The sequence below is a fragment of the Scardinius erythrophthalmus genome (assembly GCF_964197995.2).
Source record: "Scardinius erythrophthalmus genome assembly, chromosome: 20".
Lineage (NCBI taxonomy): Eukaryota > Metazoa > Chordata > Actinopteri > Cypriniformes > Leuciscidae > Scardinius > Scardinius erythrophthalmus.
In genome coordinates, this window is record NC_138240.1 from 36,427,848 (window position 1) to 36,443,335 (window position 15,488).

Genomic DNA, 15,488 nt, shown 5'->3' on the forward strand with positions numbered 1-15,488 from the left:
GTCCGTTTTAATCGTTTTTATGATTTTGAGATGATTTTTTTTTTGTATTTTGAGCATTGCATGTTGTGTTTTAGTACATGTTTAAATAAAGAGTTTTAAAAGTCAGAGCCTCTCTCTCATTCTCCTTCAGCGTTCAGAAGACCCCTGAGCAGAGCGGACTCCGGGGCCGGATCAGGCACTCATGCATCCAAGAGCCACTTCCAGGTCACAGCCCGTCATTAACTGTTACTCAAACTCCTTGCACACTGAGTCCCAAATTTTATGCGTTTTTCCGTATTCGTGATTCGGTGGTTCTGAACCGTCAAAACACTTCTCAAAAGGCTTGCTACGGATGCGAAAAACGCAGAAAATCAAACCCAATCCGAATTGACACAAATTTATTTTTTAACTTGCGAAAATTTCGGACGAGAATTTCTGACTCTGTGTTCAAGGACCATATGATGCATATGATGCTCCTCAGAAATGAACTGTCTCGGTTCGCTGACGCTGTGAGTTTGTGTTGCTGTAGATTGTGCCGACTGATTCAGACGTGTCTTCTCATGATGGAGGAGGAGATCCTGTGATGGATCTGGAGTCGGGATCTGAGAACAGACACAGATCCACGTCAAAGTCAGCGAGCAAACGTTACTCAGCACCTCCGGACTTATATCAGGTCTGTCTGCAGCGTTTGGAGTAACACTCCTCATTGTGCACCTCCATTATGGCAAAAATCATAATCACGAGTGTAAGAAAAAGGTCCTCAAAATAATTGAACAAGTGAACAGTCAGCAATACAATAAGAACAAAGAATCTAATTATAAATAAAACTGACAGATAAATACAACAGAACAAAAATACAAATTAAATAGTGTTTTAAGTTTTATTCAATTTATAATCAAATGTAAAATCACACTGTTATATTACATATATAGTCATATAATGTCACTGCATAGTCTTACTGTACACATTAAATATAGATTAATCCTTATTAAAGCTACTTCATAAGTTATTCTGTCGAGATCAGTGAGTGATTGTCCTTTGTCTTTTAATGTTTGATGAACATTAATGACACAGACAGCATCAGGTTTATTAGGCTGCTGTCTCTTTAAGAGCTAATGCACAGATCCAATATACTGACACACACACAACTGTGTGTGTCTCAACTGTGAGCGTTTACTAAAGACATAACCCACTGTGTTTACGTGAACACTCTCCAAACAGGCATTTTGACATTTTATGTGTGTACGCGTTTAGCTGTGTATCCGAAGCCCATTTGCTTATCCGCATTCGGCTCCGTCTCGGAGTTTGCATACAGAAAGCTGTCTGGGGAAACAGTGTCTCTTTTATGACTCCTCGTTTGATCAGACTGTCAGAATTTTAGATGTTTGTGCCAAAATTTGGATAATAAATGCAAAATAAGTGTATTTTTAGCATGCCACTCACTGAATAATGTAGCGTGATGAAGTCATGTGACCGCAATGTAACACACTAATGTTTCACGCGCACTGCTCATTATTCCATCAAACACTGCCTCCGTCAATCAAAATGATTTCATTTATTCAATATTTTATTTTATTGTATAGTTATTTAAGTTGTATTCATTCATTCATACATTGATTCCTTCATTCGTTCAGCTCTTCATTCATCATTATTCATTATCCATCCATCCAATCTTTTATTTATTTGTATAGTTATTTATTTAGTTGTATATTCATCCATCCATCCATCCATCCATCCATCCATATTTTTATTTTAGTTGCATTCATTCATTCATTGATTCATTCATTCATTCATTGATTCATTCATTCATTCATTCATTCATTCATCATTCATTCATTCATTCATCATTCATTCATTTCTTTACTATTCATTATTTTTTATATACTATTAATTCTTTATTTATAGTTCCTTCATTCATCATTATTTATGTATTTGTTTATTTATTTTAGTTTTTCATTTATTCTGTTATTTTTACCTAATTAGGGTTATTTGCATAAACTTTGTTCTTTGTTTTGGGAGTCTGACATAGCATGTCAATATCATACATTTACATTTACATTTCTTTTACTTTTCTTTTTTCAGGACACACCTACTTCCTTTCCAGAGTCCAGACCCACAATGCCTAGCGCTCGGAGCTGTCAGTCAGCTGATGGGACGATGCAGTGCCTGTCCTCTGACTCAGGAGAGGAGGATCCAAGCGAGACCCCGTCCATCAGGCCCTCGGCTCCAGCTCCGGCCCGGTCCGACTTCATGAAGCGTGCGGTGGCTTTCCTCCGGCGCTCGGGTCACAGTAGCAGCGTGCAGAGCTCTGATTCGCCCTCGTGTCCCATGGCGAACGGACACGCCCCTACGGTCACAAGCCACGCCCACTCTGCTTACGTCAGCAGCGATAACGACTCTGAATTTGAGGACGCTGACATGAAACGAGAGTTGCAGAAGCTGAGAGAGAAGTGAGTAAAGCTACGTGTGCTAACATTGGACCAATCCAAGAGGGAAAACTTTAACACAGGTTCTTGTTCTTGTGCACAATTCGTCAGTGCACATTATTAAACTTGGTAATCTTTCACCACAATGTAACAATTGCTTCACTTCTGAAACGACTTTTCTTTTTTGGCCAACAACATCATATATCATCATATAATATAGAAACATTTTTCACCATGTGTTTATTTCCCAGTTGATTAAACGAAGTCCCCTCCTACTTTTTTCCTTGTTATACTGGTAAATATTGCACAAAACAAACAGTGTATAATTTTGACTTTAATATTAAACTACAAGAAGCAACAAAATCAATCAAAAATCACAGCCAATCAGAAGAGCGAGTGGGCGGAGTCTCTCTGCAGGCGCACTCACAATCAAATCAATCTAAAATCACAGCCAATCAGAAGAGCGAGTGGGCGGAGTCTCTCTGCAGGCGCACTGCACTCGCAATCAAATCAATCTAAAATCACAGCCAATCAGAAGAGCGTGTGGGCGGAGTCTCTGTTCAAGCGCACTGCACTCACAATCAAATCAATCAAAAAATCACAGCCAATCAGAAGAGCGAGTGGGCGGAGTCTCTCTGCAGGTGCACTGCACTCACAATCAAATCAATCAAAAATCACAGCCAATCAGAAGAGCGAGTGGGCGGAGTCTCTCTCACTTGCTACAAAATGGATAAGCATATAATCAAATTCACAAATATTACACAATTTTAATATTATTACATACTGAGTGACTAAAACAAGCTCTAGTCTCGTCATAGAAAACACTTTTGTTCACAGTTTGAACGTTCTTGTTTCCTTTAATTTATTTTTAAGATCTGAGATGAATTAACCATTGATACTTTCAGTACAGCTATAAAGGTCACACAAAATGATATTCAAACTCACATTAGATGCTTTTAACATTAAATAAAACACATAATCTATGTATGTTGTTGTTCCAGTGAGCTGGTTCAGACAAAAACTTCTGATTAACTTAGAAAAGATGCCTTTTATCGCGCGTCGCGTCGCGTCCAGTTAGGACACTGTTTTATGCATCCTGAACAACAGTGAAGGACCTCCTGCTTCTATAACACAGAATAATTGTGCAAAAATAAGGGTTTTCAAGCTATAAAAATAAAACTGTGCAGTCAAACATCTGATGAGTTGACCACTTCTAACGGGACCAGCTGAGACCAGGTGTAAACCGGCCCCTGTAAAAGGAAACTGATGTGTATTTTAACATGATTGAACATGACGGGGTTGTCAACTTTGGTTGCTTGGCTGGAGCAACCAAAGAGATTTCTGTGAGATTTCTTACTGACTAATATATTAAAAATGCATATTTTATTCTAAATTATTGCGCTCCTTTCTCTCTTGTGTGTTTGCACATTATGGCTATAGTTGTACACAGTTACGCCAAACTGTTGCGAAATTAAAATTTGCATAATTATAATATATCTTGATTGCATTAAATTCACTTTCTCGGCACCTGACATGGTTCAAATTAAACTCTTATACATAGAACATATCAAAGTCCCTTAAATTGAGTCGAGTCCTTTTGTCAATGCAGTTTGCTTTGTCCTTTTGTTTTACAAACACATTTTCACTTCTGTAAACTGAATTTCACTGGCCAAACAGAACATTTCCCCGACAGAATCACGTTTCTATATGCATGCATTCATGGCTCGACAGTCAAAACAAGCAGATTAAAAAAAGCCTAACTCAATGTTTTCTCGCTGCAGGCACATGAAGGAGATCTCTGAGCTTCAGGCCCTTCAGAGAGGAGAGATCGAGCAGCTGTATTCTCAGTTAGGTCGGCCCGTTCCCCCCAGCGTGGGCTTCTTGCACGCAGTGCCGCCTACAGGCCGACGCCGCAGAGCCTCCAAACACAAGCTGAAGGGAAGCCGACTGCTCAATCCCATGGTGCAACACCTCAGGAGCAACCGAAGCAACAGCTCAAGTATGTATGCAAGCATCTGTGTCAGAGTACCAGCTTTAAAGTCCCCCTGTGGTCAATCATTTTTCCCTTAAAACTCATCTTTAATCACCAAAATTACATATTTACACGTTTTTTCCTTAAAAAATGTTTTCATGCCTTAAAATATAATGTAACTCGACATCCTTGCCTCATTTAGTATGCGCAGTTCTATGAATATGCAAATGAGCCCCGCCTCCACTCCCTCACTCAGCTCAGAGATCCACTGGTTGACGATCACACGTTGATCTGATTGGTTACAAGGTAGTTTGTGACGTCAGAAACACCAGCGATTTCAAAGCGTGTTTTTGAGACTGTCTTTGGTTCACTGCAGTTTTAAGGAGAAAATACTCAGCAACGGTGTCGACTTTACACATGGTTTGTCTTAAAGCATATTAAAAACACCACATAGACACATAAACAACATTAAAAGCTGGATTTTCACCACTGGGGGACTTTAAGTTTAGGTATTGGGTAGGATTAAGGGATGTAGAATATGGTAATGCATATGTACTTTATAAGTACTAATAAAGAGCCAATATCCTAGTAATATGCATGCTAAAAAGCAACAAGTTAGTAGCGAGAATTGGACCCTAAAGTGTTACCATTACATGTAGTTTATTATTATTACTCAGTACCTAAATGTATAATTACGCTGCAACACGGACACCTTAAAATAAAGTGTTACGAATACTCTAATGAGAGTTAGTTGACATGTAGTTGCAAAGTTACTGTTAGTTAGTAGAATGTCTAAAGTGGACTATCGAAATAAAGTGTTACCAAATAAAGTGTAACCGAAAGTTTTCAACCCCTCAATGGAGGTTTGGGTTTGTTCGAAATGGGAATTCCGTAAGTCTGATCTCTTAGAAAAGATACATAGTCAGAACATCCATGAAGGTCTGTGCTTAAATAGAAGATTAGTAGTTTGGCTTTGTCAATCCAACATAATACTTATATTTTCAATAATAGCATTTTTAAATATCCCATCTCTTCCAGTTTTGTGCGACCCGTGCGTCTTTAATCTTTAAAGGGATAGTTCACCCAAAAATTGCAATGCACCTTTGGCGTAAGTCGACTTGCGTAAGCCGTCTGCCGAAGCTAGTTATTTTTAGTTTTTAAAGTTTTATATATGAATATTTTTCTTACACAAATGCATCGCTTTGCTTCAGAAGGCTTTTATTAACCCCTGGAGTCGTATGGATTACTTTTATGATGGATGGATACACTTTTTTGGGCTTCAAATTCTCGTCCTCCATTCACTGCCATTATAAAGCTTGGAAGAGCCAGGACATGTTTTAATATATCTTTGACTGTGTTCGTCTGAAATAAGAAAGTCATATACACCTAGGATGGCTTGAGGGAGAGTTATTTTTGGATAAACTATCCCTTTAATTCCACCAAAATTAAAGCTTCATCCTAGTTGGATTTTCTACATATTTGTTCACTATCGCACTATAAAAACCCAGATTGTCACCATTAGCCGTCTGTGTTCTCCTGTAGCCGAGACGTGCTCCAGTACATCGGGTTCTCCGGTCAAGAGCTCTGTGGGTTCCAGCACTGCCAGTCCCGTGTCAGAACCGCTGGAGCCGGTCCAAACCCAGCAGCCCTGCTCGCTCAAGGGCTCTCTGTCCTCCGACAACATCTACGGCCCCAACACACACACCCCACCCAGACAAGGTGAACACACACACGCCGCTATCATCTAGAGGAGCCTGTCGAGCTGAGGCTGCACACACAGTGTCTGCTGTAAATGCGTCTTCCGCTGCCCTAACCGGCCACGGTGCGGCTAGCATCTCACTGCAGAAACAATCACAGATTACGTGAAGCAAGACTTTACACTGCCAAAAAATGCTTTTCTTACTTAGTATTTTTGTCTAGCGTAGCGAAATACAGTTTCTGTCGTGTTTTATTTGCCATTTTGTAAAATCACATTGATTTCTGTTGGAGGACTCATTACTCGTTGATATTACTGCGCTTCAGACTCAAATATCGAGCGGAAGTTTATACGCGGTTGTGAGGTATCTGAAAAATAGTTCCACTATAGCAAATAACACGGATTGAAATCATACATTGCGCCGATAGATTTGTTTTTAATCATCAACGAACACCACTAACCACTCGGTGAATTGCACAGTTTTGGAAACGAACGTTAAGGGTTGTTTTAAGGACATGTTCGTGCTTGCCCGTAGCCAGCCACTCTGAAGCAGTCAAAGGCGATTCTAAATGAGTCAAAAAGTTGAGACAGGACCCATCGTCAACATTTCTGTGTCCACCACTCTAGTTCATCCAAAACAAACCAGAAAAGAGACTCAAAGTGCTAAATACCGGAGTTATCCTTTAAGAATATTTTTTTCTTACCCCATTGGCAGATAATTTTGCTTGTTTTAAGCAAAAACTCACTTAATTTTATTTATTTTAATCAGAAAACAATGTAGAATTTATGATGTATTTTTATTTCTCTAGTAAATGCTTCTTGATTTAAGAATATTTAGATATTTGGACTGGAGATTAAAACAAGACAAAAATACTGAGTAAGAAAAGCTTATTTTGCAGTGAAGTGTTTGGACACTCAGAAACCAAAAGCATATGATTCATTGGTAGAAACGGGCTCGGACGCAGCGTGACACTCATTTACAGCTGATATGCAGAAGACAAAAGTGTCAGAGATGCCTCTCTGTGACTCATATCTCTCTCCTTCTCTGTTTTTGTCACATATCTCACTCACTCTCACACGCATGGGGTTATTTCACAGTCTCTCATGTGCGCTCAACTCATTTACTTCGTTTAAATGGAGTCTGAATGTGACATTTAAACGGCTCCTTAATTGCTCTGTCACATGATTTCTTGGACGGCAAAGGAAGATTGCATGATGCTCATACTGTGTATGAAACATTCTTACGGGTCAGTAGACACTTTCACACATTTAGTCTTTGCCGTAAATGTCTCCATTTAGAGGTCATGTGTGTGCGAACGCTCTTCTTTTGTGGTTTATTACCACAAAAGTTCTGAATGTATTGATGCTATATGTGAACAAGTCTATCATATGAATAGTTTGTGCCAAAGACTTGGGGCAAACTACATATGCTGTACTCTGATGTTGCGTTGGTGCTTATGCAGAAACAAGAGCTTGAATCTGGCTCATGTCATTTCCCTATTCCTCTGTTGTTTCCTTTCACCTCCACCTTTGAAGTGAATCGTAAAACTCCCCAAAATTATAAGGAAGATACTGAGGAAAACCAGCTCAGGCCCTCCGGTTGGATTGAAGGTTTACCTTCCACCTGATGTTCCTGAGTGGCCTAACCAAAGCCTTAACTTTAACCCCTCTAAGAATCTGTAAAGGACCTAATGATGGTGGAAGAGCAATGCTCTCAACTTCACAGACCTTGAGAGGATCCATAAAGAAGAATCCCCAAAAGAAGGTGTGCATCATACCCAGTTTTAATTGCTGAAGCATCCTTGGTAGCCCAGGACTTTCAACTGAAAACATTCAATTTTGTATGCATTTTGGACATTCATTTACACAACAACAGCGTTTTGGGTGCCTGAAAACGCAAACTTTTGAAAACAGGTTTCAAAGTGCAAGTTTTTGAAACTGAAAACTTCTCTGTTTTAAGCGTATCATTGTCGTACCCTAAGAGTAGGGTCTGAATGCATATGTAACTGATTTTATTTTATTTTACTGCAAGAAAGTGAATAAAAATGCAAAGAAGTCTGAATATTTTGTGAATGTATTGTATATATTTCAATTGTAGCTGGTTAAAGATTTTCCGGCAAATAAATGTTAAAAATACCTGGAGAAAACGACCCGTTAGCATTCAGTAAATCTGTAACGGCCTCACGGACAAAGCCTGTGCTCTGTCCCATTCTCCAGCTCAAAGGGTGGAGGAGAAAAGCTAAGACTTACTAAGACTATAGTTAAGTTACAAGAAAGAACACAAGCTTGACAGAAAGGCCTCAGCCAGCTAATCCCATGCATAATACAGGAGACAAGTGAAAAAACACCATTAACTGGTGTATGCTCAGCAGTAGTCACTGCTACATTCACTTTAAGTGTAGCTGAGTCCATGCATGCAGAAGAACACTCTTGAAGGTATGGCAGAACCAGAGGTGGTGTTAGACTTCCGCATTGTCAGGGTTGGAAAAATTCTGTCGTAATCTATTGTTACCCATCATTTTTAATCATGAATTTATAGGACAAGAATATAGGTTAGATTTAGCATTTATTTATTTTTGAGGAAAACAGATGAACAGAGAGTGTTTCATGTGTTCAACACCTCACGAAGCGGATGAATGTTTGTTTGTTTTCCCCCGCAGGTGACAGCGGAGGCCACTTAAACACGACCCCAACAGGCAAATGTAAACAACGTTAGGGCTAGGTACACTTTTTTTTTATTATTATTATTATTTTTATGGACCAATATCAATTATCAAATCTCAAGAATTCTTATTTTATCTCAAGAATTGATCTTTTAGTCAGTGCAGTTTTCAGTTGATGAATGAACAGAACATTATATTGCGCCTCCCATCCAATAAATCACAATAATCTTTGTGCTTTGTTACTTTTGATATGAAACAAAGTCTCATTCAAATTATGTTAATTTTATTATGAAATTCAAACAATAATAAACAGCCTCACTCACCCACTGGAAAAGGGTGGGACTTACAGTTACAAGTTACAATAGATCACCCTCAGTGTAATCTGTCAAAATGACAGCATTCCAATTTTTCCATCACTGCTAAAAAAACATTCTGTAAATGATGGAACATTTCAGTTAATGCAAACCTCTGTCCAGAACTGAAGCAAGAAGGAATGACCCAAATTCAAATTGTGCTCTCTACGCAACAATGCAAATATATGCCACTTAGGAAAATACAGCCTCCTAGTAGAGGGAGCCCTTGCATCCAAAAGGGTCTCTGTAACCTCAGACAAAAAACAGAATTAACCAGATACCCCCAATCAAATACCAAACTCAAAGTTTCCTTCCGGGGATGCCACATACTGCCCTGAGCCTGTGAGAGTTAATCCACTCTGATCTGTATTTCCTACGGACTCTCATCCAGAAAAAACACCAGATTCAAGAAACATACTTCAAGACGCACTTCCCACACTCTTAGAAGGACCGGCGTAAGCAGACTTACCAGTGGGAAGGCATACAGATGGCCCATCAGCCAATCATGAAGCCAGGGTGTTTATCCCAAGAGTTGGAGGACACAAATCAAAGGGGGAGCTGGACTCTTTCTCGCCAAATCAGACCCATGGTATGAGGCTGCAACCTCTGTACTCTAGGCCTCAACCCTTACCTTCAGAGGAGATCTGCTCCCACATGCAACTGACCTGGCATATGCACCAAATGAATGTTCCACACTAAACACCGCATGGGTCACCAACAGATTCAGTTTATGTAAGAAACTATTGACATGTTGTCTGTCATGAGAACCACATACCAGGCTCAAATGTCCTGCAAGAAATAACTTATTAGTAGAAAAACTGCCACCATCTCTAGGTAATTTCAGTGCCACATGATATGATCGCACTTCCGGACTCCATGGGCTGAAAGTGACCCTATTCTAGTGATGGGAAGTTTGGATCATTTTACTGACTCTCTCATTCGATCTTGTTCATCAAATTCGAGTCATTCCATTAATTTAAGCAAATGTAACCTTTGGGTTACCAGTCTTACTTGGCCAGACAATTGGGCGTTCTTTGTAAAGTGCGTCCAACCTACTGATGAGGTGTTTGTTGAAATAGTCTTGTGTTGACAGAATCTGCCAGAATCTGATATAGCTGATGAGCTGATATATTTGCTTTACAGTGACCAGTTTCACTGGTCAGTGCAAGAGATATGAGAGGACCTTCATGAAGGGGACCCTGAAGTGGCTGAGCAGCAGGAAAACCCTATCCCAACTGGAAGATGGCATGCACCATGTAAGAACATCACTGTAAACGAGACTTGAGGCACAACTCCTGTGCTCCAAAGGCATTGTTGCATGAAACACAAGACACAGTGTTTTTCTTCTGTCATCTGAGATGCAAAATGTGGAGGAACTAGCAGAACAGAACGATTTAGCGGTTTGACATGATTTTTCGAGACCCCTCAATCAGGAACGGCTGCAGGTCAGAAGCCTTGGCTCCCAGCCTCTGATGCACTTATGGGGTTTAAATTCTAGACAACTTCAACCTCACAGATATACATGAGAACCACAGATGCCTCTCGGTCGGCTCCAACCTTGCCATAGAATGACTGAGCACCAAATCAGTCGCTCGTCTGAGCTCCTTGTCAAGGAGTCAAGTCAGCCCCTTCATCTTTATAGACATCAGCTTGGTACACCTGCAAAGCTAGCAAGGTATCCAACACCTCACCCATCTGACCGGCAGTGATATAGGAATCACTGATCAGGGCCGATGTAGTCCTGCAGAGCTTAGACGCCCACTTCTTCCAAGATGGGCAGAAGACGGTGAGAGATGAGTAGCAAGCTCTACTTCAACCACATGCGTTTCAACACACCCCTGCTCCATCACGTCAGAGATAATGGAGTGAGGCCAGTGGCGCGAGTATTAATGAGCGTCACCTGTGCCTCACTGGTCTCGAATCCCACGGAAGAGCTCCGGAAGGATAAAATGAAGGAGTGATGAAAGTGCAAGATGAGAGAGGACCAGGCCTGGACTTGTTGTTGTTGTTGTTTTGTTTTGTTTTGTTTTGTTTATGCGGCAGTCCTCCGTGTGGGGCTGCCGCTTTATTTTAGTTTTTTTTTGGATATATCTATTTTATTATTACAGTTACGTTTACTGTTCGCAGGTTCCCACCTCCTCCTCCCTTGAACTTGAGCTTTATTACACAGAGGTAGTCGGATTCGGGATCCATGCTGAAAAGGGCTGCTTCCAGGACATCAAAATCCAGGAAATATGGCAGCGACCTGCAAGGCGGACACGTACTATGGCCAGCCAATATGCATTAACTTATTCAACTTAGACGGCACATCTGGCTGGGCTGCATCGGTCGCCACATCCCAAAGCTAAGAATAAGCCAAAGAGTGCCAGGCTTCATTACCACTTTGGAAAAGAAGAGCGTCAGAACAGAACTCACTGCCAAGAACCTGCCCACTGCCAAACTCTTAACAAGCATTGACTAGAAAAATCACATCTTGAAGAGAAATCCGCGAGATGATGGCACATCGTTTTGAGGCACCGGCAATGCTGTACTACTGAGGGCAGTGATAGTGCCACCAGCCAATGCATTCTTGTGTGATTCTATGGGTTTCAGACAATCGCCACACTTGGAGGTTGTTCCCATAATGTCTGACACAGCGTTGATTTAACCTATGAAAGGAAAAGGTATCCTAACATGCTTGATGGCAAAGGCAGTCCCAAACTTTTTACTAGGGACTTTCTTGAGCTGTGAAGTGACGGAAAATTACCAGTCGGATTATCTGGAATGGTTGTCAATGCAATAAAGGAAAAAAACCTGGACTTTTCCCCTCATACTGGTGTAATTACCAGTTAAACCAACTAAATCACTTTTGAGTGAATGGTTAATACAGCAATGTTACAGTACTTTAAACATAAATGGGTTTTATGTGTGAAAGTGGCTAATGATGCATAAGACTGTGACCTATTTAATCAATTCAAGAAAACATTCCCATTGTTAGAAACACACAGGCACATGTAAACACTTCCACATCTACATTAACCACTGTTTTCTGAGACGCTTAACCCATGTTGTGGTGTGTTGCTGATATGATGCTTGTTGATGGGGTACTGATCTGAACGCTACCTGTGTCGGCTGTTACACCTGTCTCTCTCTCCCTCTCTCTCTTTCTCTCTCTCCCTTTCTCTCTCCCTCTTATATTCATTTCTCCACAGGCTGGACCGTTTACCACCAAACATCCGAGCGAATCACCTATAAATCTAGTAGCAAACCGCGCACTAGATTCCTCAGTGGACCCGTGTCTATGTCCATCTGTTTGTATTTGTTCTACTTTTCTTCTATTACTCATAATTCCTTTCCCCATTTCTTTCTGCTCTTCTCTCGTGATTTGCTTTGGTTTTTCTGTACTGCATTTCCCACATGTTCACATCTACTAACACACATTCTCTGCCATTCCATTTCCATATTCATGTCAGTTGGCACTTTCCATGAATACGATGTACTGCAAATGAGAAAAAGTAAAAAAATTCCCACAAACTCATTTTGGGATTTGTGCCTCTACAGTGTATCCTATTCGGGAAAGACCTTCATGTCTACTCGTCCTGCCTTCAATTTGTCTTCTTTACAAATGCTTTGTGCTGGGCTGCAGCTTTGACCGATAACGTGAGCTGTCTTCCCCCAAACATGGCCATTCCCAACATTTAACTGAAAGTAGAGAGAGCGTGTATGGATTTGTCTGCCAAAGCTTTTGTATCGTCTATATATCTGTGCCTTCTTTCCTTTTCACTCCACGTAAAACCCCAATGAGACGATGATTGACGTGCCGTCTCATGTTTGGATTCGGAAGATGAGCATGCCAAGGGCACGAGCAGGTTGCTGTGGAAACCATCAGGGCTGTATTTTGAATTTTTTTACCTCACTTCCTGTTCTCTGGCTGTCACCTGCATGATTCTACTATGACACTGTCCCAGATGCATATTATTTACCTTGTGTTTCTGTTACTTTTGGCTTGTAGTATTTTGTTCCTCTAGGTGAGGGTTCAATTAGGACAAAAACATGATTTTCCCCACCAGTGCATCATAGCTGTGATTAGGAAGATTAGGCTTTATTTTTATACTTGGTCTCCCTCCATGTCAAAGTTATGATTTAGTCATCATTCTAACCTTCATTGTGTGGAAAATGCCCCCCCCCCTTTTTTTGTTTGTAATTTACTAGTTAGATTTTCAAATTTGGCATGCAGCACTTTTGTTGCATTCAAATTCCCTTTTGAAATGCTTTGTTTCTTTATTATTTTTCTTTGTACCGTATGACGTTTTAAAGCTTTATGTAAATTCTGTTTAAAACATTCAACTGTTTATAAATAACTCATGCCGTGCTTTCTGGGGTGGAAAAAAAGTATTTTTTTGCATCCAGATGTTTGTTGTTTGGTTTTAAATGGTGATTCTTTTAACTCTTTCCCCGCCAACATTTTTTTAAAAGTTGCAAGCCAGCACCAGCATTTTTGATCATTTTCACAAAACTTTCACACAAAACTTTCATGGCTCCAAGAATATTTTGTTGTATGAATATCTGAACAGTCAATATATCAAAAGAAAGAACAGAGCTTCTGCTTTTAAACAAAAACACGTTTTATTCTAGATTCATGCATTCTTTTTTATTAAAACTTGAATACGTTTCATAAAAAAAGCAACATTTTGAACAAAGCTGCAAAAAAATATTTTTTTAGTTCAAGTCTTCATCCGGATGGGATTCAGAGTGATAAACACAGATAGAGTAGTTTGATCCATCAACACCCTCACAGCTTCACAGTCGTTTCCTCTTCATGGATTCAACATTTCATTCACTAACGTTAGGCAGTTTTGATTTATATGCCGTTTGATGATCGCGTGATTTGACGTGCGTCAGCAATGCTTCTATCACTTGTTTCTGCTTCTTCTCCGTCTGTGTTTTGATCCAGAGATTCTGCACTATTTCAGAAGATGTGTAATAGTGCCCCCTACCGTATAACAGTGGAAACACGGATTGCTGGAAAAGCTTGTCAATGGCTGGGAAAGAGTTAAAAGTGGAGGTTTAGGAGAAGATCAGTTCAGTTGTAATCTTAAATGCACAGTATTTTCACTCACGGCCACAGACACGTAACATATATGATTGTGAGCAACAATTCAGTTAAATAGTCTTGACTTTTAAAGACCCCATGAAATCAAAATTAGTTTTTTAGTCAGTGTCTTTTAGCTTTGAGGTAATTTGCTCTATAGAGTCATGTGAAAAAGAAAGTACACCCTCTTTAATAAAAATAATTTTATCATACAACCTCAGATGAACAACACAGCATATTACAGTGTCATTATTTAGCAAAACCTTGGCCAAAATGGAGAAGCCATGGGTGACAAACTAAGTCTTATTGCTTCCATATGGATTATGTGGAAAAGTAGCAGTGAGTCGCTGCCCTTGATTAATTGATCATGTGTACTGACCAACTCGATAAAAGCAGAAGTTTTGTAAGTTTGCTAGTCTAGAGCATTGCCAAAGAAAGAAAGACATCAGCAATGATCTTAGAGAAGCAATTGTTGCTGCCAATCAATCTAGGAAGGATTACAAGGCCATTTCCAAACAATTTGAAGACCATTATTCTACAGTAAGGAAGATTATTCACAAGTGGAAAACATTCAAGACAGTCTTTCCAGGAGTGGACGTACAAGCAAATTCACCCCACGGTCAGAGCGTGCAATGCTCAGAGAAATCCTAAAACACCCAAGAGCTACACCTCATACTCTACAGGCCTCAGTTAACATGTTTAATGTTAAAGGTCATGACAGTACAATTAGAAAAAGACGGTACAAGTATGGCATGTTTGGAAGGGTTGCCAGGACAAAGCCTCTTCTCTCTAAAAGGAACATGGCGGCACTGCTTAGGTTTGCAAAGTTGCATCTGAACAAACCACAAGACTTCTGGAACAATGCCGTTTGGACAGACGAGACCAAAGTGGAGATGTTTGGCCATAATGCACAGAAAACCAAACACAGCATGTCAGCACAAACACCTCGTACCAACTGTCCATCACGTTGGTGGAGGTTCGATGATTTGGGCTTGTTTGGCAGTCACAAATCCTGAACACCTTCAGTCATTGAGTCGACCATGAACTCATCTGGATACTAAAGTATTCTAGAGTCAAATGTGAGGGAGACTGTCCGACAGCTCGGATGATATTGGGTCATGCAACAGGACAATGATCCCAAGCACACCAGCAAATCTACAACAGAATGGCTGTAAAAGTAAATAATCAAGGTGAAATGCTGAGCCGGGACCTTCAGAGAGCTGTGCATAAACAAATGCCCACAAACATCAATGAACTGAAGCAACGCTGTACAGAAGAATGGGCTAGGATTCCTCCAGAACAATGTGAGAGACTGATAGTCATACAGA

The 15,488-nt window shown here is 40.2% G+C and overlaps 1 protein-coding gene across 1 annotated transcript in view; it reads left to right on the forward strand.

Moving 5' to 3' along the window:
* Window positions 1-15,488, forward strand: part of LOC308681038 (serine/threonine-protein kinase WNK2) — a 78,865-nt gene that overhangs the window by 55,099 nt on the left and 8,278 nt on the right. The window contains exons 22-26 of the mRNA XM_081349558.1: window positions 131-204; window positions 509-652; window positions 2,062-2,429; window positions 4,187-4,404; window positions 5,920-6,096. Of these exons, the coding sequence (XP_081205684.1) occupies window positions 131-204; window positions 509-652; window positions 2,062-2,429; window positions 4,187-4,404; window positions 5,920-6,096 (981 nt within the window). The remainder of the gene's footprint in view (window positions 1-130; window positions 205-508; window positions 653-2,061; window positions 2,430-4,186; window positions 4,405-5,919; window positions 6,097-15,488) is intronic.